General features: G+C 46.0%; 2 protein-coding genes across 2 annotated transcripts in view; one reads left to right on the top strand and one right to left on the bottom strand.

Moving 5' to 3' along the window:
* LOC122926986 (alpha-tectorin-like) overlaps positions 1–4,784 on the bottom strand; it is a 38,759-nt gene extending 33,975 nt beyond the window's left edge. Inside the window, exon 1 of the mRNA XM_044278519.1 lies at positions 4,763–4,784. The gene's annotated coding sequence lies outside the window, so the exon portion shown is untranslated. The remainder of the gene's footprint in view (positions 1–4,762) is intronic.
* A 4,902-nt stretch (positions 4,785–9,686) lies between these two features.
* LOC122926310 (trypsin-like) overlaps positions 9,687–27,929 on the top strand; it is a 66,537-nt gene continuing 48,294 nt past the window's right edge. Inside the window, exon 1 of the mRNA XM_044277683.1 lies at positions 9,687–9,800. Coding sequence (XP_044133618.1) covers positions 9,752–9,800 — 49 coding nt within the window. The 5' untranslated portion in view covers positions 9,687–9,751. The remainder of the gene's footprint in view (positions 9,801–27,929) is intronic.

Genomic DNA, 27,929 nt, shown 5'->3' with positions numbered 1-27,929 from the left:
CCCCCTCCCTTGTCACTCTCATTATTCCCCCCCCTGTCACTCTCATTATTCCCCCCCCTTGTCACTCTCATTATTCCCCCCTCCCTTGTCACTCTCATTATTCCCCCCCTCCCTTGTCACTCTCATTATCCCCCCCCTCCCTTGTCACTCTCATTATCCCCCCCTCCCTTGTCACTCTCATTATCCCCCCCCCTTGTCACTCTCATTATTCCCCCCCTTGTCACTCTCATTATCCCCCCTCCCTTGTCACTCTCATTATCCCCCCCTCCCTTGTCACTCTCATTATCCCCCCCCCTTGTCACTCTCATTATTCCCCCCCTCCCTTGTCACTCTCATTATTCCCCCCCCTCCCTTGTCACTCTCATTATCCCCCCTCCCTTGTCACTCTCATTATCCCCCCCTCCCTTGTCACTCTCATTATTCCCCCCCTCCCTTGTCACTCTCATTATTCCCCCCCTCCCTTGTCACTCTCATTATTCCCCCCCTCCCTTGTCACTCTCACCCCCCCCTTGTCACTCTCATTATTCCCCCCCTCCCTTGTCACTCTCATTCTACCCCCCACCTCTAGTGTTGCGTGGCCGAGCTCTGTTCGGTCCACGGTACAGGAGCATTTGTTTCCTGTACCCGGCCAGACTGAAAGAAAGTGCACACTAAGTGAGCACTTCCTGTCAGTCCGGCCGGGTACAGGAAACAAAAGCTCCTGTACCGCGGACCGAACAGAGCTCGGCCACGCTCCATTAACAACAGCACAGAGCAGACACAGCAGGCAGGATTCTTTAGAGCGGCAGGCGGCGCAGCATGAGGGGCGCCGCCGGCCGGCCGCCCGAACTTATATGACCAACTTTTTTTTTTTTTACCGCAACGGGCGCCCCCTGCTAAATGGCGCCCTAGGCGACTGCCTAATTCGCCTTACTGGTGGCGCCGGCCCTGCCCACCCACCTTGTACTTGTTCCACTGATCCGCTACTTGCGGTATAAATGGGCATGAGTTCAGTCACTTCGGTGGGCAATCCCATCCTGTGGCGCGTGATCCCGCGAGACCCGTGACCTACAGCGGCAGGTCTTGCGGGATCACGCGCTGCAGGACGCGTGCCCACAAGTAGCGGAACAATTACAAGAGGGGTGGGGAATAGCCAAATAAAAAAATATTTTGAACCAAAAGGTGTTATGGGGGCTCTGTGGATGGCACTGTTATGGGGGGATCTGTGGATGGCACTGTTATGGGGGGATCTGTGGATGACACACTGTTATGGGGGGATCTGTGGATGGCACACTGTTATGGGGGATCTGTGGATGACACACTGTTATGGGGGATCTGTGGATGACACTGTTATGGGGGGATCTGTGGATGGCACTGTTATGGGGGGATCTGTGGATGGCACTGTTATGGGGGGATCTGTGGATGACACACTGTTATGGGGGGATCTGTGGATGACACACTGTTATGGGGGATCTGTGAATGACACACTGTTATGGGGGATCTGTGGATGACACATTGTTATGGGGGATCTGTGGATGACACACTGTTATGGGGGATCTGTGGATGACACACTGTTATGGGGGGATCTGTGGATGACACACTGTTATGGGGGATCTGTGGATGACACACTGTTATGGGGGGATCTGTGGATGACACTGTTATGGGGGCTCTGTGGATGACACACTGTTATGGGGGCTCTGTGGATGACACACTGTTATGGGGGCTCTGTGGATGGCACTGTTATGGGGGATCTGTGGATGACACACTGTTATGGGGGCTCTGTGGATGACACACTGTTATGAGGGCTCTGTGGATGACACACTGTTATGGGGGCTCTGTGGATGACACTGTTATGGGGGCTCTGTGGATGACACTGTTATGGGGGCTCTGTGGATGACACACTGTTATGGGGATCTGTGGATGACACACTGTTATGGGGGCTCTGTGGATGACACACTGTTATGGGGGCTCTGTGGATGACACACTGTTATGGGGGCTCTGTGGATGGCACTGTTGTGGGGATCTGTGGATGGCACTGTTGTGGGGGGGGGGGTCTGTGGGTGACACATATATAGCACCTTATGCTATATATGTGTCATCCACAGATCCCCCCCATAACAGTATCCCTGTGAGTGAATGATCCAATACACTGCGCATGCGCGAAAAAGACGACTTGGCGCAGGCGCAGTAGAGGTTAACAAAATGCAAACAAAAATAAAGGTTAACAAAATGCAAATCTCTAGACCTCTTCAGCACCTCTGTGACGTGTAATTGACAGTATTATGTCTGTATCGTGGAAAATAGTTTTAAGGAAATGAAATAAAGATTTAAAATGTTATATTAGTCAGCACTTCAAGCTAGACGCAATGTAAAGCTATCTCCCACGATATAGACATAATACTGTCAAGTAAACGGAACACCGGCATCTGGTGTTGTAATGGCAGCGGGGCCCGGTGCAGTCACTGTAGTCTATTACACGGGGCAACGCTCACTGTAATACTAATATTCCTATGTGAACAACTTGAAATCCTCTGCGATCCTCTCCCTCTCCCTCTCTGTACTCACAGACTCAGTATCAGGCCGGGCGGCAGCGCAACTCACTGACGTCACGCGCCTGCTCCTCCCACTTTATGCATGAAGCAAGAGGAGCAGGCGCGTGACATCAGTGAGTTGCGCTGCCGCCCGGCCTGATACTGAGTTTTAGAGATGGGAAGTTCGGATCTTTTTCATGAATCGGATCTTCAGTTCACTTCCTGAGCCGGCAGAAGCAAGTGAACTGAAGATCAATGCGCATGCTCAGCTAATCGAATCTTCGGTTCACTTGCTGAGTCGGCTCTCAAGTGAACCGAAGGTCTGGAGGGACTCGCTCCTGGCAAACACAGCTCTGCTGCAGTGGAGCAGACTGATGTAATTACACTTTATAGTTATTGCAGGGATTTAGATAATAGTCTAAGAGTTTATTAGTTAAAAGAATCAAATGAGTCAGAGACTCATTTGATTCTTTGAGTTAAAATAATCCTGTCACCGAGTCCCTGCCAGGCTTCCTGCTCTGCTACATTGCTGCAAGCTCCCTGCCAGGCTTCCTGCTCTGCTACATTGCTGCAAGCACCCTGTACACACACAGCTCTGCTCCATTGCTGCAAGCACCCTGTACACACACAGCTCTGCTACATTGCTGCAAGCACCCTGTACACACACAGCTCTGCTACATTGCTGCAAGCACCCTGTACACACACAGCTCTGCTACATTGCTGCAAGCACCCTGTAAACACACAGCCCTGCTACATTGCTGCAAGCACCCTGTACACACACACAGCTCTGCTACATTGCTGCAAGCACCCTGTACACACACAGCTCTGCTCCATTGCTGCAAGCACCCTGTACACACACAGCTCTGCTACATTGCTGCAAGCACCCTGTACACACACAGCTCTGCTACATTGCTGCAAGCACCCTGTAAACACACAGCTCTGCTACATTGCTGCAAGCACCCTGTACACACACACAGCTCTGCTCCATTGCTGCAAGCACCCTATACACACACAGCTCTGCTACATTGCTGCAAGCACCCTGTACACACACACAGCTCTGCTACATGCAATACTATACCACCCACCCAGACAGACTTGTCGGGAGACAGGGAGCCGCAGAGCAGGAAGCCTGGCAGGGACTCGGTGACACGTCTCTGACTCATTCGATTCTTTTAACTAAGGCCTTTTTCACACTTGCGTTGTCCGGATCCGGCGTGTACTCCACTTGCCGGAATTACACGCCGGATACTGAAAGCATTTGAAGATGCGTTCAGTGTTACTATGGCAGCCAGGACGCTATTAAAGTCCTGGTTGCCATAGTAGGAGCGGGGGAGCAGTATACTTACAGTCCGTGCGGCTCCCGGGGCGCTCCAGAATGACGTCAGAGCGCCCCATGCGCATGGATGACGTGCCATGCGATCACGTCATCCATGCGCTTGGGGCGCCCTGACGTCACTCTGAAGCGCCCCGGGAGCCGCACGGACGGTAAGTATACTGCTCCCCCGCTCCCCACTACACTTTAACATGGCTGCCAGGACTTTAGCGTCCCAGCAGCTATGGTAACCATTCAGAAAAAGCTAAACGTCGGATCCGGCCTTGCGGCGAGTGTTCAGGATTTTTGGCCAGAGCAAAAAGTACAGCATGCTGCGGTATTTTCTCCGGCCAAAAAATGTTCCGGTCCGGAACTGAAGACATCCTGATGCATCCTGAACGGATTTCTCTCCATTCAGAATGCATTAGGATAAAACTGATCAGGATTCTTCCGGCATAGAGCCCCGACGACGGAACTGTATGCCGGAAGAAAAGAACGCAGGTGTGAAAGAGCCCTAATAAACTCAGACTATTTTCTGTGTCCCTGCGACTCCCCTGTGCTGTGAGTCAGTGCTGGACTGCTGGCTGCCTCTGATTGGTTGGACGGCGGGGAGGGGAGGGGCTAGCTTCCACTGTCGGCTCCTATTACACTGCCTGCTGCTGTCTCTATGCTATGTGAGTACAGAGAGGGAAAGGGAAAGGATCGCAGGGGATTTCAAGTTGTTCACATAGGAATATTACTATTACAGTGAGCGGGGCCCGGTGTTATGTTATTCTGGGGCGGGCCCCCATCCCGGTCGGGCCCTCGGACCATGTCCGAAGTGCCCGACCGGTCAGTCCGCTCCTGGTTAGGTCACATGACTGAATTGTCATATTGTCCTTTGGTTGGTTTTTGCTTATAATTTTAAACCTGTGCCACATTTGTGTGGTTTTTGACTTACCGATTGATCCTTCTTATGTATACCATTTGCATATGTCCTGTGGGAGGCATGGCTATGATGTGTTCCTGACTTCTGCGTCATAGTTATCCTGCCCCCGGTATTCCTGCACCTCCTCCCTATGCTGTAGATTGGCCATTGGTTTCTGGTAGAGGCGGTGGTTGCGATGTGGTTCTGACGCTGCGATCATGTGCTCTGTCACGTGACCGCCGCGTCGGATCTGCCCCGCCTTCGGCACCTCCTGTGATTCGGCTGATTGGTCTCTATCATCTGAAACTCCATATTCATTGATGTAGGCATGACTATGGTCCTTTAATTACTTTATTCCACACCTGTGAGGGCACTATAATAGGGGAAGTTCTTTCTAATGTTCTATATCCCCGGAAGAAGCCAGGCTATAATGGCGAAACGGCATTGGGTTAGGAGGCGGCTGAGAGATCGACACACCATCCAGGGTATGAATATCTTTCTCTAATCACCAAGTCTTTTGCCCTTTTATTTTGCCTTTGCTGATGCATAGCTTGGGGGCTACTGTTTAAACCGGTCTTGGTGGTTCTTTTTCATTTTTTTTATCCTGCATCATTCTTTTCCCTGGTCTCTTGGTGTGCTGACCTCTCCGCCCCCTCTTGGGCTCTGTTCCTCATCCTTGTATCTCACTTTTGTGCTGCCTTTTATCATTATGTATGTAATTTTCTTACATTGTCAATAAAGTTTATTCGATTTTCACTTTGTGAAGATTGTGGTTCAATTTTTGGGTAATATTAGTGGCTTCACATCTTGTGAGTCAACATTTTTTGTGATTTATTCCTGTCCGGTATTAATTGGGTGGCCAAAATGAGCAGGGGCGTGAACACTAGCAACCTCACCGCCACATGGCATAAAAGCCTTATTAGGCTGCCCTCGCTTCTAATGTTTTAGAGGGTCAGCTCAGCAGCGGGCCCTCACCCATAATGTTTTAGAGGGTCACCAGCAGGTCCTCAACCATAATGTTTTTGAGGGTCACCAGCAGGCCCTCAACCATAATGTTTTTTTTTTTTTTTTTTTTTCAGATTAATTTTTTATTTTTATTTTTCATTTTCAATGCTTTATTGAAAATATCAATCAACAGTACACATGTTCCACAGTAAATGAACAATGTTCGTCATAAAGCAGTGTTGCAATGCATACATATTTGGGTAAAACTTAATCAACAAAGTAAAATACAAATACAAATTAAAAGCCAAATTAAGATACAGTCAGGTACAAATTAGTGACACAAAATCATAATCCTAGTTTAACTAATAGGACATGAATAAGTACTACCAATATCTGTAAATATAGTAATACTGAAAAGAGGCAAGTGAGGCCCTGGATGTTAAAGGACTCAGTACCATAATGTTATCAAAATATCAATTCCAAACATAGACTCCTAAGCCTGTTATTGTAGAAAATATATAGAAGATTATATCTAACGTCAGCAGAAATAGCTAGTCATATCCCCTGAAAGATGACCACTGCTTCCATCGTGACCCATAAGCTGTTATGCTGTTATTTTCCCACGCTGCTAGCTCCTCAAATCTGAAGATTTGATCAATTTTGGCAATCCACCTAGAAATGGGTGGCGTTTCTAATGATAACCAGTAACATGGAATCAGAAGTCGAGCTGCATCTAAAAGATGAGCAAATAAGGGGGGTATGGTCGTGCTATGAGCAGATGTATGCGTTCCCAAGAGAGCCAAGTCGGGTGATGCAGGTACAGATGACTGGCAAATCTTATTACATTGTTCGAAAATAGTAAGCCACCATGACTTAATTATGCGGCAAGACCACCATATGTGGAAAAAGGAGCCTTTATCTTGTTCACACCTCCAACACCTGTCCGAATATGTGAGGTTAAATCTGCAAGTAATCTCCGGTACTTTGTACCACCTCGTCAAAATTTTATAAGCATTCTCCTGGACACGCACACATCTTGAAGCTTTGTGAGGTCTAATAAGCAGTCTAGTCGTCATTGTTTGGTCGAACGAAGTGTCCAGATCCTTCTCCCAAAGCCCAATGAAAGCTGGTTTAACAAAACTTTTAGGAGAACTAAGGTTTTTGTATATTAGGGAGATTAATTTGGGTTGAGGTTTGGGATTGGCCACCAGTTTCTCAAACCATGTGAGCTGGCGCTGAAGAGAGCTTTTATCAATAAATTTGGAGGCAAAGGACCTAAGAAAGGATTGGAGAGGGAAGGGAAACTTGCATTCTGGGTAAAGTTTAGTAATGGAGGTCGGATCAACCATAATGTTTTTGAGGGTCACCAGCAGGCCCTCAACCATAATGTTTTAGAGGGTCAGCTCAGCAGCAGGCCCTCACCCATAATGTTTTAGAGGGTCACCAGCAGGTCCTCAACCATAATGTTTTTGAGGGTCACCAGCAGGCCCTCAACCATAATGTTTTAGAGGGTCAGCTCAGCAGCAGACCCTCACCCCAAAATTTTTAGAGGGTCAGCTCGGCAGCAGGGCCTCGCTCACAAAATGTTTTAGATTGTCAGCTTGGCAGCAGGCCCTCACCCACAAAGTTTTTTAGATGGTCAGCTCAGCAGCAGGCCCTCGCCCACAACATTTTTTAGATGTTCAGCTCGGCAGCAGGCCCTCGCCCACAAATTTTTTTAGATGGTCAGCTTGGCAACAAGCCCTCGCCCACAAAATTTTGGGTGGCCACCTGGCTGTATAGGGAGGGTGGACAGGGACTGGTGGTCCTTCCCCCCCCCCCCTTTTTTCTCCCTTCTCCCTCCCTGTTAGCCCCTGTGGGGTTGTTTATGTCCCCTAGTGATTTTAGGGGTTGCAGCAGGATATGATTGGGTTAATGCCCGGGAGATGGAGGAGGCGGGGGCTAGCGGTTACTTAAAGAGGACCTTTCACTCGTATACAAACTAAAAACTAACTATACCTGTGGGCAGAGCGGCGCCCAGGGGTCCCCCTGCACTTACTAGTATGCCTGGGCGCCGCTCCGTTCGCCCGGTATAGGCTCCGGTGTCTCAGCTCCGTCTGTTGTACTGGACTGATTTTATGTAGGAGGCGTGTCCCTTGCTGCAGTGCTGGCCAATCGCAGCACACAGCTCATAGACTGGCTATGAGCTGTGCGATGCTATTGGCCAGTGCTGCAGCAAGGGACACGCCTCCTGGGTTGGGGGGTTAAAGCGACGGATGCATGGTTGAGGTTGATGATGTCGCAGAGGCCTCCTCCCTTTCCAGCGGCGGCCACTGGTGCAGGGGGACCTTCTTCCCATGGACCGGTGGCCGTTCGCCGCCCTGGCTCCTGTTGGTTGTACAATGAGGGTACCTGCAAGTTTGCAGGGCTGTGTAGGTTTAAACACGAGTGCTCCGCCTGTGGCGGACCTCACCCGGCGAATAAGTGCACCCGACCTCCCGTTAAGTTCCCCAGGCCACATGAACAGTCCAGCCTTAAGGACCCCGGTGAGCGTGGCCGAGATGGGGCCCTGGTTAGACCAGTACCCCAATAAGCAGGCGGCTGCGCAGCTTCGGTTTGTTTTTTCTTTTGGGTTCTTTATTCCTTTTGTCCTTAATCGTTTCCTGTTTTTTTTCTGTTAATTTGAAGTCTGCTAGGGAGTTGCCGGAGGTTCTTAGGGAGAAGGTTTCGAAGGAGGTGTCCTTGGGTAGGATTAGGGGCCCATTTGCTGTCTTGCCCTTCCCTAATTTGCATGTTTCCCCTCTGGGTGTGGTCCCTAAAAAGGAACCGGGTAAGTTCAGGCTGATTCAGCACCTGTCTCATCCCAAGGGCTCGTCGGTGAACGATGCCATTAGTTCGGAGGATGCTTCGGTGTCGTACGTTTCCTTTGACTGGGCGGTTTCACTGGTTCGGGATGCCGGGCAGGGGCGCTCTCCTGGCCAAGTCTGATATTGAGTCTGCTTTTCGCCTTCTCCCTGTTCATCCTGATTGTTTTCATTTGTTGGGTTGCTTGCAGTGGACGGCCAGTATTACTATGACACGTGTCTCCCCATGGGTTGCTCTATTTCGTGTCACTATTTTGAAATGTTTGGTTCGTTTTTGGAGTGGGTCGTGCGGTATTAGTCGGGCTCCTCGTCCGTGTTGCATTATTTGGATGACTTTCTGTTTGTGGCCCTGGGTGAGGATGATGGTTGCTTGCGCTTGCTGAATACCTTTCTGCTCATGATGTCTCGGTTCGGATTCCCGATCTCGGTGGATAAGACGGAGGGCTCGGTTACGCGGTTGTCTTTTTTGGGAATCGAAATTGATACAGTGGACATGGTCTTCCGGTTGCCGTTGGACAAGCTTCAGAAGATAATTGGTTTGATTGATGGGTTTTTGGTGGTTGCAAAGGTTACACTCCTACAGCTGCAGTCGCTGTTGGGCCTATTATGTTTTGCGTGCAGGGTGATGCCCATGGGGCGGGTCTTTGCGCGGCGTTTGTCTCTGGCTACTAGAGGGGTTAAGTCTATGAAGGATGATCTGCGGATCTGGAAGTCCTTTTTGCAATCTTATAATGGCCACACTTGTTATTTGTCTCGTGTTACCCCGAATTCCGAGCTGTCTCTGTTCTCAGATGCCTCCGGATCTTTAGGTTTTGGTACGATTTTTGGGACTGAATGGTGTGCCGATGAGTGGCCTGTTGCATGGCGGGAAGCCGGACTATGTAAGAACCTCACCCTGTTAGAGCTTTTCCCGATTGTTGTGTCGGTGGAGTTGTGGGGAGACAGGTTGTCCAACAAACGTGTCGTTTTGGACTGACAATTTGAGTGTGGTGTATGCAGCTAACAGTTTGTCATCTTCTTCCCTTCCTGTCTTGTCCCTTCTGCGTCATCTAGTGCTCCGCTGCCTTGAGTATAATATCTATTTCAGGGCTCGTCATGTTCCGGGGGTTGAGAACACAGTTGCTGATGCTCTCTCACGTTTTCTTTGGCAGGACTTTCGTTCCCTTCTGCCGGGAGCGGACCCGGTGGGCAGGAGTTGCCCGTCTTCCCTGTGGGAGTTGGTGACCATCAGCTGATGTCCCTGGTCCGATCGTCGGTTTCCCCTGCGACATGGCAGGCGCATGGTAAGGCGTGGGCTGAGTGGTGTGGTATGGTGGGTTCCAGGGATGTGTGCTCTCGGGATGATCTCCGTCTGGAGGTGACGATTGAATGGTTGTTGCGGTTGAGGGAGGCCAGTGTTTCGGCAGCGATTGCGCAGCGGAGATTGTCAGGTGTTTCCTTTCATTTCAAGTTGTGCGGCTGGGGGGATGTTACTAGGCAGTTTATTATTCAGTCAGGCATTGAGGTGTTGGAGGAAGGAATTTGTATCGCAGGAGAGTCGGCGTCCTGTCTCGTTTAACCTGTTGTGCCGCATCATTGGTATGCTTCCCTGAGGTCTGCATAGTCGCCTTTTGAGACGCTGCTGTTCTCGTGTAGTTTTAGCAGTCGCCTTTTTTGCTGCTCTGCGAGTTGGTGAGTTAGTGGCTCCTTCGGGTACTTAGGGCGGGTGGTCTTTATTGTGAGGATGTGGTCTTGGGCAATGATTCCTTGAGGATTCGGGTTGTCCGCTCTAAGACGGATCAGTTTGGGAGGGGAGCGTGGATCCCTCTGCGTCCGGTCCCGGGGGTCGCTTGCCCGGTCCGCCTAGTTACTGATTACAGCGCGCTGCGCCCACCGTGCCGCAATATCTTAGTGCATGCAGACGGTTCCCCGCTGACTAAGTTCCAGTTTGCTAGGGTCTTCCGGTCCTGTTTAGAGGTATTGGGGGTGGATCCGAAGGAATTCGGTACCCACTCTTTTCGTATTGGGGCAGCTACTGAAGCGGCTAGGGCAGGCCTGCCCGAATCGGAGGTTATGAGAATTGGTAGGTGGAAATCGGCTTGCTTCGCGAGGATACGTTAGGCCGGAATTGTTGCTGTGAGGTGCGCGAAAAAATAAAATAAAATTGTATTGTTGTTTCTCAGGGATAAATTCTTATTATGTGTTTTGTTATTCCGGTTTTGCTGACTCTTTTTTCTTGCAGGTGTGGTGCGACCGGCGGTGTGGATAGTCGGCCACTCTTATATTTTTGGGGCGGCACAGAGGGCTGATTGCCGGCCCTGGCGGGAGGTCCCTCGGCTTTCGGGATGTGGACGTCTTATGGAGAGGAATCCGTGGCTTGAGATGGTCTCAACTCCTTTCGCAGGTCGTGGATATCGGCTTGCATGCTTATGGCCTGGTGATCCTGGTCATTCATGCAGGTGGCAATGATGTGGGGTCCGTGCCGTTAGTGGAATTGTTGACCCTTATGCGGTCTGATCTGGAACGTTTCCCATCGTTTTTTCGGGAGTTGATTTTGGTGTGGTCGGAGATAGTCCCACGAGTGGTGTGGCAGGGCGGTGCTGCGATTGAAAGGTGTAGGAGAACTGTTAACACGCGTATTTCCCGTTTTGTTAGATCCAGGGGAAGTGTGGTTGTTCGTCATCGTGAGCTGGAGGGCGATAATCGCTCTTTGATGAGGCCGGATGGTGTTCACTTATCTGAAATTGGTCTAGATATTTTCCTCTCCGGTCTTCAGGGTGGAATTGAGCAGGCCATGTTTTTGTTGGGTGGTGGTCGGAGCCCCGTTTGAGGGCGGTTCTCCTCCGTGGCGGCAGTTCGAGACAACGGAGAGGTTTCGGAGGAAATGAGCGGAACTGCCCGCTGGGAGTCCAGCGGCTGGCAGATCGCACGGTTCAAAGGTTTTATGGTTGCCGTTAAAATTATCAGCTGTGGCTGATTACCACCCAACAAAATAAAAGTGTTGAAAGGAAGAATGGTGTCTGTGTCATTCTGTAAAGGGGTTGGTGGTGTTGTTTTGGGCCAGAAATAGGGGGCGATCATTTACCCCCTCCCTTCCCCCTGGGTTCCCCCTAGGTGTACCAGCAGTCTGAGATGGTCAGCTCAGCAGCAGGCCCTCACCCACAAAATTGTTTAGATGGTCAGCTCGGCAGCAGGCCCTCACCCCTAATGTTTTAGAGGGTCACCAGCAGGCCATCAATCATAATTTTTCAAGGCGGTGTATGATGCCCTCCTTTATGTGTAATAAAGGGTGTATTGGAGTGCCGGTTCCTTGTAATTTTTGGCACCCCCTGCCCTTAGTGCATAGGCTTTATGAGTGTAGGAGTCCCACTACCTGAACAATTGTAGCACAATGTGAATAAGGCCCTCCTTTATGTGATATACAGGTTGTATCGGAGTGCCTCTTTCTTGTAATTTTTGGCAGCACTTTCACTTTATATACAAGCAAATATACAGGAAAGAATGTCTCCTAACAATTTTTCCTCTAAAATCGATTTTATCTTCGGTTTGGTGCGTATTATTGTCAGTCTGTAAAAGTGGCGTACTACTCGGACAACATGGTTCCCAGCAGCGACCTGGGAGTCCAAGATGCATCCAGACATCCTCCTCATGCTGTTCCCGAACAATTTCAGTGGTGATTCTATCAATTTCTGACCTTTTCCTGTGAACCAGACACCGTCCCCTCTTCAGAGCAGGGGGTGCCTGGTTAAATGCTCGGGTTCTCCCATTGACTTCCGTTGTGCTCGGGTGCTCGGTAGAGAACCTGAGGATCCCGAGGTGTTCTACTCGAGCACCCGAGCACCCGAGCACTTTGGTGATCGACCAACACTATTAATTACTTTTCACACCTCAGGCTAAATATCTGTGACTCTCACACGTTCCTGTAGCAATCACCTCCCTCAAAGTCAACACACCTCTCAACTCTAAATCCCCTGTCTTAATCATCAGTGATTCTACTGAATCAACAGAAACAATGTTCTGCAATATTTACCTGTACTCTGCCAAGAGAAGCCACGAGCTGCAGAGTAGGAGTCTGGGCTTGGATGAGGAGTAAGTAAAGTTGGTCAACTGCCTAGGGTGCCACCTTGTCACAGGTGAGAAAAGATGCAATTTTATTGAGCAAAAATAACTCTTGCAGCAATGTTCTGGTTACCTTTGTAACCAATGAGCACCTCCATTAGTCATGGGGGCACTCGTTAGTACAGGAGGCCCAGGGAGCGGTGAGCATAGATGGTGTTACTTACTGTTTAGCACTCCACAGTCTTCATCTGCTCTTGGGACCAGGGACTGGGGTCTGTATTAATTTTGTGGTAGGAGTTATTTTTTTAATTTGGGGTCTTATCTGAGGTCTATATTTTGTGCTTTCATCTGGGCTCTTTAGGTTTGATTGGGGTGCATATTAATTTTGGGGTTTAACCTGGGGTCTATATTCTGGGGTGTGCAATAATATTGAAGTTTGACCTCTGGTTTGTATTCATTTTGTGATCTGAATTACTTTGTAGTCTAGTCTTGGGGCTATATTGATTTGGAGTCTGTTCTGGGGTCTATTTTAATTTAGGGTCTTGGAGTCGATATTAATTTTGGGTGTCCTGGGTTCTGCATTAGTTTGGGTTCTACTTTATATTTAGAGTCTGATGGAGGTTCTAGGTTGTCACTAATGTATTTCAGTCAGGTACGCTATGGTGACATCAAAGAAGCCCTGACAACTGACTGTTACTCGGCTGTGATAACATAAAGAAAGTTTAAAGAGTTTTTCCAGGCTTTTAATATTCATGACCTATCCTCAGGCTAGGTCAACAATATCAGATCGAAGGGGGTCCGACACTCTCGCCGATAAGCGGTATGAAGAGGAGGCACGTGCCATCTCCTGTCTCTCTTCCTGCTCGCTGCTGCTATGTTTATGGCAAGCAGAAAGTGAGACAGGAGATGGCATGTGCCTTCTCTTCATACCGCTTATTGACAGGGTTGTCAGACCCTTGCCGATCTGATATTGTTGAGCTATCCTGAGGATAGGTCATCAAAGTTAAAAGTCCGATGAACCCCTCTAAGTCGAGTAACTCGTGTCAAGCGTGTTTCTGTCAGGTTAGCTGCTGTGACATCACTAGTGGATTTCAGTACGGTATGTGACTTCAAAATTGGGCGTCAGGTAAGCCTCTGCGCTATGATATTTCAGTATTTCCCATACAATGAGTAGTGATGTCCCGAACTATTCGCCGGCGGGCGAACATATGCGATGTTCGCTCCACCCCCTATACATCATCATTGAGTAAACTTTGACCCTGTACCTCACAGTCAGCAGACACATTCCAGCCAATCAACAGCAGACCCTCCCTCCCAGACCCTCCCACCTCCAGGACAGCATCCATTTTAGATTCATTCGGAAGCTGCATTCACAGAGAGAGGAGGGAGAGTGCTGCTGCTGATTCATAGGGAAAGCGTTAGCTAGGGCAGTGTTCTGTGTCCACAGACTCATCTGCTGTAAGGACAGCGTCCAGACAGCACCTCAAAAAGCCCTTTTCAGGGCTGGTACATCAGTGTGCTTTTTTTTTTTCTTCATATATATATATATATATATTGCAGTTGCCTGGCTGCCCGTGTGTGAGAGGCTGCAGGCTCAGTCACAGACAGCACTGTGTGCACACCATTCATACAGGGTGTGACAGAAAATACCTTGCAGATATTAATATCTTTCTGTGATCTAATCACATTTGCAAGCCCGTGTGTGACAGGCCCCCACACATACTGTATTGTGTCCACTGGCTAGTGGCTGGCTAGGCCTGCACTCATACCGTTACAGGGTGTCATTCGCCCAAATACCTTTCAGAAAAAAAAATTCTATTAAAAATTTAACTGTGATCTAATCACATTTGCAAGCCCGTGTGTGTCAGCCAGGCCCACACAGACTGTACTGTGCCAACTGCCAACCACTTATATAGAGTGGCACAGTACCTTGCACGCATAGTAACACTTATCTAATAAAAAAAGGACAGGCAGAGGCAAGCCACGCCGCAGGGGCCGTCGTGTTCGTGGTGCTGTGATTTCCACTGGCCCTGGAATAATGCCCAGTGTTCAGAGGCCACGTACCCTGAACCCAAAAAATTCTGAGAAAATAGTTGACTGGCTTACACAGGACACCCAATCTTCAACAGCTTCCGCTAAGAACCTTGACGCACCATCCTCCTCCAGCTCAGCTTTGGTCACCACTCTCCCGCCCGCCGCCACCACCACCACCACCACCACAGCCACCACAGCCGCTTCACTTGATCCCTCAGAGGAGTTATTTACACATCAGTTGGATGAAATTAGTGATGCGCAACCATTATTGCCAGGGGATGTAGATAACAGGGATATGTCTCAGTCAGGCAGCAATACACACATGGACGTACAGTGTGATGATGATGATGATGTTGTACCCGCTGCTGCTTCCTTTGCTGAGGTGTCAGATACAAGTGAAGTGGTTGATGATGACGATGTGTCCGTAGATGCCACGTGGGTGCCTGCTCGAAGAGAAGATGAAGAGGGGGAAAGTTCAGAAGGGGAGACAGAGAGAAGGAGGAGACGAGTTGGAAGCAGGGGGAGGTCGTCGCAAGGAGCTAGTGGCACAGTCAGACAGCATGTATCGTGGCTCTGCAGCGGAGTTGGTGACACCGCCACGACTTGCAGGCAGGCCTACTGCCACCTCCTCTAATCCTCATACTCCATCCTCTTCCATAACCTCCTCGGCTGAGTCCTCTTCTGCTGTGGCGTCTGGCTGCACATCAACTGAACCCCCCCAGCTCCCCAGGGGCTATTCCACATCCCGGATACGACAGTGTCACGCTGTCTTGGGGTTGACTTGCCTGAAAGCAGAGAGCCACACTGGACCAGCACTCCTGTCCACCCTTCGCGATCCAGCCATAGAGAACGACTCGACCGACAGGTGGCAGACTCCCTCAGATATCGACACTCTGAGTAGCGATGAACCCCTTGACTACTGGGTGTGCAGGCTTGACCTGTGGCCTGAGCTATCCCAGTTTGCGATAGAACTTCTGGCCTGCCCCGCTTCAAGTGTCCTGTCAGAAAGGACCTTCAGTGCAGCAGGAGGCATTGTCACTGACAAAAGAAGTCGCCTCGGTCAAAAAAGTGTTGATTACCTCACCTTCATTAAGATGAATGAGGCATGGATCCCGAAGGGACTGACAGTGGGGGATACGTTTAACTAACAAAAGGCCTGATGACATGCCTTGGCCTCAAAATGGTCCCCACACTGCTGTATTTAATGTCTGCATACCGGATGACTTTTGTGAATTCTCCGCCACCAACTAGGGTTCAAGCCGCAATGTTTTAGTCACCTTTCTGCCTTGAAAACATAAATTTTTCCGGCCGCTGCTACAACAGCGGCTGCAACAATAACATTATTTTTCAGGCATGTGTACATGCCTAATTTTCCTGGCCTCTGGTGCTGCACTGTGGCTGCAAAAACAAAACAAAAAAAAGGCACATACAAGTGTCAATTCCCCTTCGTGATCGTTACCTTGTTGTGGTGAAGGGGCTTGCGTATCACAATGAAGCGATCATCATCTCTATGAGTGTGTTGGCAATGTTGCCACACCCCAGATGATAAGGCTGTTGCTTCATTATGATCAGACCAAAAGCGATCGGGACGCTTTTTTCATTGAAAAAACATTTTTTTATTTATTTATCTTTTTTTAAGTTGTATGGGTTTTTAATACACAAAATAAAAAAATCATAATAAAGTCTCTTAATAGTTTATTAGAAATAATGCAGACAATTTAAAAAATCCCCAACAATTCCAATACAAATCAAGTACAAAGCTCAGAACTAAATTATTCCAGGATGTCGTAATGGTTCGTTAATTCGACAATGGTTAATCAATTCGACACACGTCCCCGGATAGGGGACGTAACAGGGATTAAACTGATAGGAATAGGACTAGTTAAGACACCACTCATATAGGGTGTCACAGCACATTGCTCCGTGCACGCGCAGTGCCCCAACTTGGGAGTAAGAGGACCGACCAAGCTGCTTTTTCCATCTCCCGGTTCCTAAAATCAATTCAGTTTGGTGTATCAGAGTTTGGTCTGTCACTGTGAAGGCAGTCGAAGATACCCGGCCTAAATTTTTTTTCACAAAAGGCAATCCCACCCTGATATGGGACGTAACAGGGATTAAACTGATGAGAATAGTACTACAGAAAATAGCACTTATCTCGGGTGTGACAGTAAATTGTACGGCGCAGACGCAGTGACCGTGGCGTGGATTCAAACAAAGGGGAGGGAGACAGCAATTTTTTAACCATCTCCCCGTTCGAAAAATCTATTTAATAAATGGACCCCAGATTGGGGACATAACAGGGATTAAACTGATGAGAAGAGAGAACTATAGAAAATAGCAATCATATCCGGTGGGTCTGTAAATTGCACGGCGCAGACGCAGTGACCGTGGATTCAAACAAAGGGGAGGGAGCCAGCGGTTTTTTAACCATCTCCCCGTTCGAAAAATCTATTTAATAATTGGACCCCAGATTGGGGACGTAACAGGGATTAAACTGATGAGAATAGTACTATAGAAAATACCACTCATATCGGGTGTGACAGTAAATTGCACGGCACAGACGCAGTGACCGTGGATTCAAACAAAGGGGAGGGAGCCAGCGTTTTTTTAACCATCTCCCCATTCGAAAAATCTATTCATTTCACCTTTCCGGGACCCTTGGTGTTGTACGTGACTGGGTGGAGGAAGAAACCTTCAATGACATCAACGGGACATGGCTAGCTTGGTATCCAACCTTGTGCAAATGGGAAGTTTGCGGTTGGGCAAATGGACTGTTTGCGGTTGTTTGCGGTCCATTAAAAGGGGAGTTTGGTCTGTCAATGTCTGTGAATCTGGCGTAACCCTTACACTACCTGATCGATACAACATCATACCTGATCGTATACACACACTGGATGTTTTAAACCACGTTGTTAAAAAAAAATAGGATTTTTAGGTGATTTATGCCCTTTATGGATTAAAATCCAACTCTGCGTCAACTACGTAATTTTCCATGGGAGTTTTGCCATGGATCCCCCTCCGGCATGCCACAGTCCAGGTGTTAGTCCCCTTGAAACAACTTTTCCATCACTATTGTGGCCAGAAAGAGTCCCTGTGGGTTTTAAAATTCGCCTGCCCATTGAAGTCAATGGTGGTTGTCCCAGTTCGCCCGTTCGCGAACATTTGCGAAAATTCGCGTTTGCTGTTCGTGAACTGAAAATTTTATGTTCGCGACATCTCTAACAATGAGTGGGAGTTACAGAAACAGGTTAACACAGTCAGGTAAGGCTACTTTCACACTAGCGTTTTTCCTGGATCCGGCAGGGTTCAGCAAAAACACTTCCATTACTGATAATACAAGCATATGCATCCGTTATGAACGGATCTGGTTGTATTATCTTTAACATAGCAAGAACGGATCCGTCATGAATTCCATTGAAAGTCATTGTGGGACGGATCAGTTTTTTATTGTGTCATAGAAAACGGATCTGTTCCCATTGACTTGCATTGTCTTGCTCCACATCCCAGGACGGAAAGCAAACCGCAGCATGTTAGGGTTTGTTCTCTGGTATGAGAATGGAATTGAATGCATTTTGGGGCATTCCGTTCTGTTCAGTTATGTTTTTTCCCATTGACAATAAATAGGGACAAAACTGAAGTGTTTTTTTCCGGTATTGATGGATCTTAATACCGGAAAGTATTAATGCTAGCGTGAAAGTAGCCTAAGGCCGAATTCACACTTCAGTTATTTGGTCAGTTATATCCATCAGTTATTGTGAGCCAAAACAAATAACTGAAGTGTGAACTCAGCCTCTCTGCTGTGACATTACAAGTAGGTTTCAGTCAGATGAGCTGCTATGACATCGCAACTATTTAAAAAATCCGGTTATCTACTGTGACATCACAACTGTGATTCAGTCAGGTAAGCTGCTGTGACATTATAACTGTGATTCAGTCTGGTAAGCTCTTGTTACATTATAACTGTGATTCAGTCAGGTAAGCTGCTGTGACATTATAACTGTGATTCAGTCTGGTAAGCTCTTGTTACATTATAACTGTGATTCAGTCAGGTAAGCTGCTGTGACATTATAACTGTGATTCAGTCTGGTAAGCTCTTGTTACATTATAACTGTGATTCATTCAGGTAAGCTCCTGTTACATTATAACTTTGATTCATTCAGGTAAGCTTCTGTTACATTATAACTGTGATTCATTCAGGTAAGCTCCTGTTACATTATAACTGTGATTCATTCAGGTAAGCTGCTGTGACATTATAACTGTGATTCAGTCTGGTAAGCTCTTGTTACATTATAACTGTGATTCAGTGAGGTAAGCTCCTGTAACATTATAACTGTGATTCAGTCAGGTAAGCTGCTGTGACATTATAACTGTGATTCAGTCAGGTAAGCTGCTGTGACATTATAACTGTGATTCAGTCAGGTAAGCTCTTGTTACATTATAACTGTGATTCAGTTAGGTAAGCTCTTGTTACATTATAACTGTCATTCAGTCAGGTAAGTTCTTGTTACATTATAACTGTGATTCATTCAGGTAAGCTCCTGTTACATTATAACTGTGATTCAGTCAGGTAAGCTCCTGTAACATTATAACTGTGATTTAGTCAGGTAAGCTCCTGTTACATTATAACTGTGATTCATTCAGGTAAGCTGCTGTGACATTATAACTGTGATTCAGTCAGGTAAGCTCGTGTTACATTATAACTGTGATTCATTCAGGTAAGCTCTTGTTACATTATAACTGTGATTCAGTGAGGTAAGCTCCTGTTACATTATAACTGTGATTCAGTCAGGTAAGCTCCTGTTACATTATAACTGTGATTCAGTCAGGTAAGCTCCTGTAACATTATAACTGTGATTCAGGCAGGTAAGCTCCTGTAACATTATAACTGTGATTCAGTCTGGTAAGCTCCTGTTACATTATAACTGTGATTCAGTCAGGTAAGCTGCTGTGACATTATAACTGTGATTCAGTCAAGTAGGCCTCAGTGATGTAACTGTGTTTGAGTCTGGCGAGCTGATGTGACATCTCAGTTGAGATAGCTGTGACATGACAGGTGGGTTTCAGTCAGGTAAACTACTGTGACATCACAACTGTGAATCAGGTGAGCTGATGTGACATTATAAATGTAATTCACTCAAGTATGCCTCTGTGATGCTGTAACTGTGAGTCTAGAGAGCCACGTGACATCGCAGTTGGGTTTCAGTCAGGTAAGCTGCTGTGACATCAGTAGTAGGTTTTAGCTGACTTCTATGACATCACAAATGGATTTTATTCAGAGGAGCTGCTATGACATCCAGAGCCATTTTAAACAAAGTGTTGCCCTGTGAAGAATTAAAATTGGGGCTCTAAATGCTAAAATATTGTACCAGCAATACAATCATATACTATGTACTCTATTCACAGTCACTTACAAAAAGACCAATATTACAAATAATACCACTATACGAGGCCCAAATTACCACTATACCATGACCATATACTGGACAGTCTCAGACACTCTGCACTTATTCACTCGTCCTGTTTTCTCCCAGACTGTCAGGAAGACTTCTCCTTCCAGTCTAGGCTTGTGTCTGCAGAGTTACTTGCCCAGCCATCTTTGGTTCCCCACTTTTCCAACACCCAGTACCTACCTTTTCCTAACTTGCACTTGCACAAACACCCCATCTTTCTGCTACCCCCAATTCTGTGCTTGTTGCTGCCCCATTTGCCCCTTTCATTGTACCTGCTATGCTATACACTGCCCCCACTTTACTGTACTTCAGAACTAATGGTGTCATATCCAGTTACCCCCAAAAAATTGCCACACAAGCAGCTTCTCGAAAACAACAATACCCAATAGATGGTGCACCAAGCATAATAGCACCAAACAGATAATACCGTATATTGCGTCCTAGGCATTACATGTGCCCCCGATGGTAAATTGCCCCCCCGCTTTGTGTCCCACAAAGTGAAAATACCTCCTATTCTACCCCACAAAGTGATAGCGTCTACACACAGTAATGGTTCTTTTTAGTATCCCCAATAATAGCAGTACCCCAGTTATGCTGTATAGAGTAATAATTTTCCTTTCAGTGACCCGCATACATATAATGTTCACATTTGTGCCTCCCCCTTACAGAGTAGTAATGCCCCTTTGTACCCCTACAAAGTAATAATGCAGCTTTGACATTAATAATGACCAATTCTGGTCCCAACACAGTAATAATTCCCACCTTTGTGTCCATTGCTCCAGTTAAAATTCCCAACTTTGTGCCCCCAGAAAAGTGGTGGCACAAAGGGGATTGTTATCACTGTTTGGAGGCAGAAAGGTGGGCATAATTATGACTAAATCCTCTTTCAGCCTCCAAACTGTAGTAACAACCCACTTTGTGTCCCCACATAATTAAAATGCCCACTTTCTGTGCCCTTATAGCAACTAGTGCTCTCTAATAGAAAAATAGTGTCCCCTTATAGCCAATATTGCGCTCCTCGCTTTACCTTGGTCCTTTTCCCTGGTAATGTCCCAAGACTTGTTAAAAAGTTGGACCATGACTCATAGGGAGCCAGTTCCAGAAGGGGGCACTAACAAAATGGTTATTTTTCCCTGGGAGACACCTATTTGCATATTTGGGTGTGGGGGCCCCAGTTAATTGTAGGCTTGCCCTTCTAATGCCAGCCCTGATGACATCACAGCTCTTAGATAAGCTGCTGTGACATCACAAGTGGTTGTCAGCCAGGTAAGTTCACGTGACATCACAAGTGAGTTTTAGTCAGGTGACAATCAAGTAGCTTTCAGTCAAGTAGGTTGGGTAACAGTCAGACGAGCTCATGTGAAATCACAACTAGTAGAGTCAGGTAAGCTGCTTTCAGCTTCTGTGACATCATCGTTGATTTCAGAGGGTTAACTGCTGTGATATCACAAGTTTTAGTCATGTAAGTACTGTAGAACTGACATCTTAAGCCCAGGCTGCTGTGACATTCTACAGTAATTCTATTTATTTTTCTTATTTTATATATTTTTTTTGTTTTCACACATTTTATTAGGAGTGTAACGGACCGTTTCAGCAGACAAGGGGTTAAAATGCGTTTAGGCGATATGCCCCTTTCTGAGAGACAGGCACAGCTACTGCAGAACACCAAACTCCCGAACTGGATACAAAATAGCACTCCAAACTGGAACCTCGCAAATAGCTGCTGGCAGACGAACAGGAAAAGCATACAATCGGCTTACACTCCTGGCAATCAGTCTCTACCAGCATACAGGGAATCCCCCCAATAACGAGACAAGGCTCCGTGTTCAGGGTCAAACAGTGGTCTGACTGTACTTCAGATACAGCCTCTTTTATTCATAAAAAACAAACATAGTACTGCCCACAGGGTTTTGAAATCCAACCAATCAATATCTTACAACACACGCAATGCAAGTACAGCAACCAATCGTTCACGCCCCCTAGAGGACCAGAAGGGAGACTGCGACACAGGACAGATACAACACATCCCCACAATGCATCATGGTTTCATCCTCTCTGTCCCAGAGACAACCGAGGGCAATCCAATTATCTCTCAGGACAAAGGGGAGATCGCCAATACACATGTGGAGACAACAGGACAGACATCACCATTTAAACACACAATGGGACAATGGGACAATAGAACCACACCCAGCATATTCCTCCCAAGCTGACAAGTTACACTTATTATAAATTGTTACAACTTTGTGAGGTTACATTGTCCATACATATAACTTACATCAATTTAAACAGTATAACTTGGGGACAAACCTATCCAAAATTCACTTGAATAGGTTCAGGGGTTTAAAAGTTAGCAAAAGTATCTCAAAGGGCCGTAATCCTGAGGCAGGAGGCTGGCAAACAGCCCCCTCCAAAACACAGTGGCGAGGTTGGCAGAGCATGGCATGTTTGTTCTGTTTGCTGCAGATCACTAGTAGGGATGAGCGAACTCGAACTGTATAGTTCGGGTTCGTACCGAATTTTGGGGTGTCCGTGACACGGACTTTCGTAAAAGTCCGGGTTCGGGTTCGGTGTTCGTCGCTTTCTTCGCGCTTTTGTGACGCTTTCTTGGCGCTTTTTGAAAGGCTGCAAAGCAGCCAATCAACAAGCGTCATACTACTTGCCCCAAGAGGCCATCACAGCCATGCCTACTATTGGCATGGCTGTGATTGGCCAGAGCACCATGTGACCCAGCCTCTATTTAAGCTGGAGTCACATAGCGCCGCCCGTCACTCTGCTCTGATTAGCGTAGGGAGAGGTTGCGGCTGCGACAGTAGGGCGAGATTAGGCAGATTAACTCCTCCAAAGGACTTGATTAACTGATCGATCTGCAGCTGTGGATCATTGAGCTGCTGATCCTCAATTGCTCACTGTTTTTAGGCTGCACAGACCGTTTGTCAGTCACATTTTTCTGGGGTGATCGGCGGCCATTTTGTGTCTTGTGGTGCGCCAGCACAAGCTGCGACCAAGTGCATTTAACCCTCAATGGTGTGGTTGTTTTTTGGCTAAAGCCTACATCAGGGTGAAGCTGTCACACCAAGTGCATTTAACCAGCAATAGTCTGTTCATTTTTTGGCCATATACAAAATCAGGGGCAAGCTGCGCCTGTCACCAAGTGCATTTAACCCTCAATGGTGTGGTTGTTTTTTGGCTAAAGCCTACATCAGGGTGAAGCTGTCACACCAAGTGCATTTAACCAGCAATAGTCTGTTCATTTTTTGGCCATATACTAAATCAGGGGCAAGCTGCGCCTGTCACCAAGTGCATTTAACCCTCAATGGTGTGGTTGTTTTTTGGCTAAAGCCTACATCAGGGTGAAGCTGTCACACCAAGTGCATTTAACCAGCAATAGTCTGTTTATTTTTTGGCCATATCCCAGTCTAATTCTGTCACTAAATCCATACCGGTCACCCAGCGCCTAAATACTAGGCCTCAAATTTATATCCAGCTAAATCTGTCCCTAGTGCTGTAGCTGGGCGAGTTATTTAGTGTCCGTTCAAGCACATTTCTTGTTCTGGGTTGAAATACAATTCCCAATTTAGCAATTTCATAATTTAGTGGTTTCTGCTATATCAGAGCTATTTGAAATCTATCCCTAAAAGGGTATATAATATTCAAGGTGCACATTGGGTCATTCAGAATAACTTCACACACACCCGCTACTGTGTATTTCCAAGTCTAATTCTGTCACTAAACCCATACCTGTCACGCAGCGCCTAAATACTAGGCCTCAAATTTATATCCAGCTAAATCTGTCCCTAGTGCTGTAGCTGGGCGAGTTATTTAGTGTCCGTTCAAGCACATTTCTTGTTCTGGGTTGAAATACAATTCCCAATTTAGCAATTTCATAATTTAGTGGTTTCTGCTATATCAGAGCTATTTGAAATCTATCCCTAAAAGGGTATATAATATTCAAGGTGCACATTGGGTCATTCAGAATAACTTCACACACACCCGCTACTGTGTATTTCCAAGTCTAATTCTGGCACTAAACCCATACCTGTCACCCAGCGCCTAAATACTAGGCCTCAAATTTATATCCCGCTAAATCTGTCCTTAGTGCTGTAGCTGGGCGAGTTATTTAGTGTCCGTTCAAGCACATTTCTTGTTCTGGGTTGAAATACAATTCCCAATTTAGCAATTTCATAATTTAGTGGTTTCTGCTATATCAGAGCTATTTGAAATCTATCCCTAAAAGGGTATATAATATTCAAGGTGCACATTGGGTCATTCAGAATAACTTCACACACACCCGCTACTGTGTATTTCCAAGTCTAATTCTGGCACTAAACCCATACCTGTCACCCAGCGCCTAAATACTAGGCCTCAAATTTATATCCCGCTAAATCTGTCCTTAGTGCTGTAGCTGGGCGAGTTATTTAGTGTCCGTTCAAGCACATTTCTTGTTCTGGGTTGAAATACAATTCCCAATTTAGCAATTTCAAAATTTAGTGGTTTCTGCTATATCAGAGCTATTTGAAATCTATCCCTAAAAGGGTATATAATATTCAAGGTGCACATTGGGTCATTCAGAATAACTTCACACACACCCGCTACTGTGTATTTCCAAGTCTAATTCTGGCACTAAACCCATACCTGTCACCCAGCGCCTAAATACTAGGCCTCAAATTTATATCCCGCTAAATCTGTCCTTAGTGCTGTAGCTGGGCGAGTTATTTAGTGTCCGTTCAAGCACATTTCTTGTTCTGGGTTGAAATACAATTCCCAATTTAGCAATTTCATAATTTAGTGGTTTCTGCTATATCAGAGCTATTTGAAATCTATCCCTAAAAGGGTATATAATATTCAAGGTGCACATTGGGTCATTCAGAATAACTTCACACACACCCGCTACTGTGTATTTCCAAGTCTAATTCTGGCACTAAACCCATACCTGTCACCCAGCGCCTAAATACTAGGCCTCAAATTTATATCCCGCTAAATCTGTCCTTAGTGCTGTAGCTGGGCGAGTTATTTAGTGTCCGTTCAAGCACATTTCTTGTTCTGGGTTGAAATACAATTCCCAATTTAGCAATTTCATAATTTAGTGGTTTCTGCTATATCAGAGCTATTTGAAATCTATCCCTAAAAGGGTATATAATATTCAAGGTGCACATTGGGTCATTCAGAATAACTTCACACACACCCGCTACTGTGTATTTCCAAGTCTAATTCTGGCACTAAACCCATACCTGTCACCCAGCGCCTAAATACTAGGCCTCAAATTTATATCCCGCTAAATCTGTCCTTAGTGCTGTAGCTGGGCGAGTTATTTAGTGTCCGTTCAAGCACATTTCTTGTTCTGGGTTGAAATACAATTCCCAATTTAGCAATTTCATAATTTAGTGGTTTCTGCTATATCAGAGCTATTTGAAATCTATCCCTAAAAGGGTATATAATATTCAAGGTGCACATTGGGTCATTCAGAATAACTTCACACACACCCGCTACTGTGTATTTCCAAGTCTAATTCTGGCACTAAACCCATACCTGTCACCCAGCGCCTAAATACTAGGTCTCAAATTTATATCCCGCTAAATCTGTCCTTAGTGCTGTAGCTGGGCGAGTTATTTAGTGTCCGTTCAAGCACATTTCTTGTTCTGGGTTGAAATACAATTCCCAATTTAGCAATTTCATAATTTAGTGGTTTCTGCTATATCAGAGCTATTTGAAATCTATCCCTAAAAGGGTATATAATATTCAAAGTGCACATAGGGTCATTCAGAATAACTTCACACACCCGCTACTGTGCATTTCCAAATCTAATTCTGTCACTAAACCCATACCTGTCACCCAGCGCCTAAATACTAGGCCTCAAATTTATATCCCGCTAAATCTCTCGTTACCGCTGTCCTGTTGTGGCTGGGAAAGTTATTTAGTGTCCGTCAAAGCACATTTTTTGTTCTGGGTTGAAATACAATTCCCAATTTAGCAATTTCATAATTTAGTGGTTTCTGCTATATCAGAGCTATTTGAAATCTATCCCTAAAAGGGTATATAATATTCAAGGTGCACATTGGGTCATTCAGAATAACTTCACACACACCCGCTACTGTGTATTTCCAAGTCTAATTCTGGCACTAAACCCATACCTGTCACCCAGCGCCTAAATACTAGGCCTCAAATTTATATCCCGCTAAATCTGTCCTTAGTGCTGTAGCTGGGCGAGTTATTTAGTGTCCGTTCAAGCACATTTCTTGTTCTGGGTTGAAATACAATTCCCAATTTAGCAATTTCATAATTTAGTGGTTTCTGCTATATCAGAGCTATTTGAAATCTATCCCTAAAAGGGTATATAATATTCAAGGTGCACATAGGGTCATTCAGAATAACTTCACACACACGCTTCTGTGCATTTCCAAGTCTAATTCTGTCACTAAATCCATACCGGTCACCCAGCGCCTAAATACTAGGCCTCAAATTTATATCCAGCTAAATCTGTCCCTAGTGCTGTAGCTGGGCGAGTTATTTAGTGTCCGTTCAAGCACATTTCTTGTTCTGGGTTGAAATACAATTCCCAATTTAGCAATTTCATAATTTAGTGGTTTCTGCTATATCAGAGCTATTTGAAATCTATCCCTAAAAGGGTATATAATATTCAAGGTGCACATTGGGTCATTCAGAATAACTTCACACACACCCGCTACTGTGTATTTCCAAGTCTAATTCTGGCACTAAACCCATACCTGTCACCCAGCGCCTAAATACTAGGTCTCAAATTTATATCCCGCTAAATCTGTCCTTAGTGCTGTAGCTGGGCGAGTTATTTAGTGTCCGTTCAAGCACATTTCTTGTTCTGGGTTGAAATACAATTCCCAATTTAGCAATTTCATAATTTAGTGGTTTCTGCTATATCAGAGCTATTTGAAATCTATCCCTAAAAGGGTATATAATATTCAAGGTGCACATTGGGTCATTCAGAATAACTTCACACACACCCGCTACTGTGTATTTCCAAGTCTAATTCTGGCACTAAACCCATACCTGTCACCCAGCGCCTAAATACTAGGTCTCAAATTTATATCCCGCTAAATCTGTCCTTAGTGCTGTAGCTGGGCGAGTTATTTAGTGTCCGTTCAAGCACATTTCTTGTTCTGGGTTGAAATACAATTCCCAATTTAGCAATTTCATAATTTAGTGGTTTCTGCTATATCAGAGCTATTTGAAATCTATCCCTAAAAGGGTATATAATATTCAAGGTGCACATTGGGTCATTCAGAATAACTTCACACACACCCGCTACTGTGTATTTCTAAGTCTAATTCTGTCACTAAACCCATACCTGTCACCCAGCGCCTAAATACTAGGCCTCAAATTTATATCCTGCTAAATCTCTCGTTAACGCTGTCCTGTTGTGGCTGGGAAAGTTATTTAGTGTCCGTCAAAGCACATTTTTTGTTCTGGGTTTAAATACAATTCCCAATTTAACAATTTCATAATTTAGTGGTTTCTGCTATATCAGAGCTATTTGAAATCTATCCCTAAAAGGGTATATAATATTCAAGGTGCACATTGGGTCATTCAGAATAACTTCACACACACCCGCTACTGTGTATTTCCAAGTCTAATTCTGTCACTAAACCCATACCTGTCACCCAGCGCCTAAATACTAGGCCTCAAATTTATATCCTGCTAAATCTCTCGTTAACGCTGTCCTGTTGTGGCTGGGAAAGTTATTTAGTGTCCGTCAAAGCACATTTTTTGTTCTGGGTTGAAATACAATTCCCAATTTAGCAATTTCATAATTTAGTGGTTTCTGCTATATCAGAGCTATTTGAAATCTATCCCTAAAAGGGTATATAATATTCAAGGTGCACATAGGGTCATTCAGAATAACTTCACACACACGCT

Source organism: Bufo gargarizans, chromosome 2 (genome assembly GCF_014858855.1).
Source record: "Bufo gargarizans isolate SCDJY-AF-19 chromosome 2, ASM1485885v1, whole genome shotgun sequence".
NCBI classification, from domain to species: Eukaryota; Metazoa; Chordata; class Amphibia; order Anura; family Bufonidae; genus Bufo; species Bufo gargarizans.
Note: the sequence above shows the minus strand (reverse complement) of the source record. Positions and strands in the feature narration are given on the sequence as shown.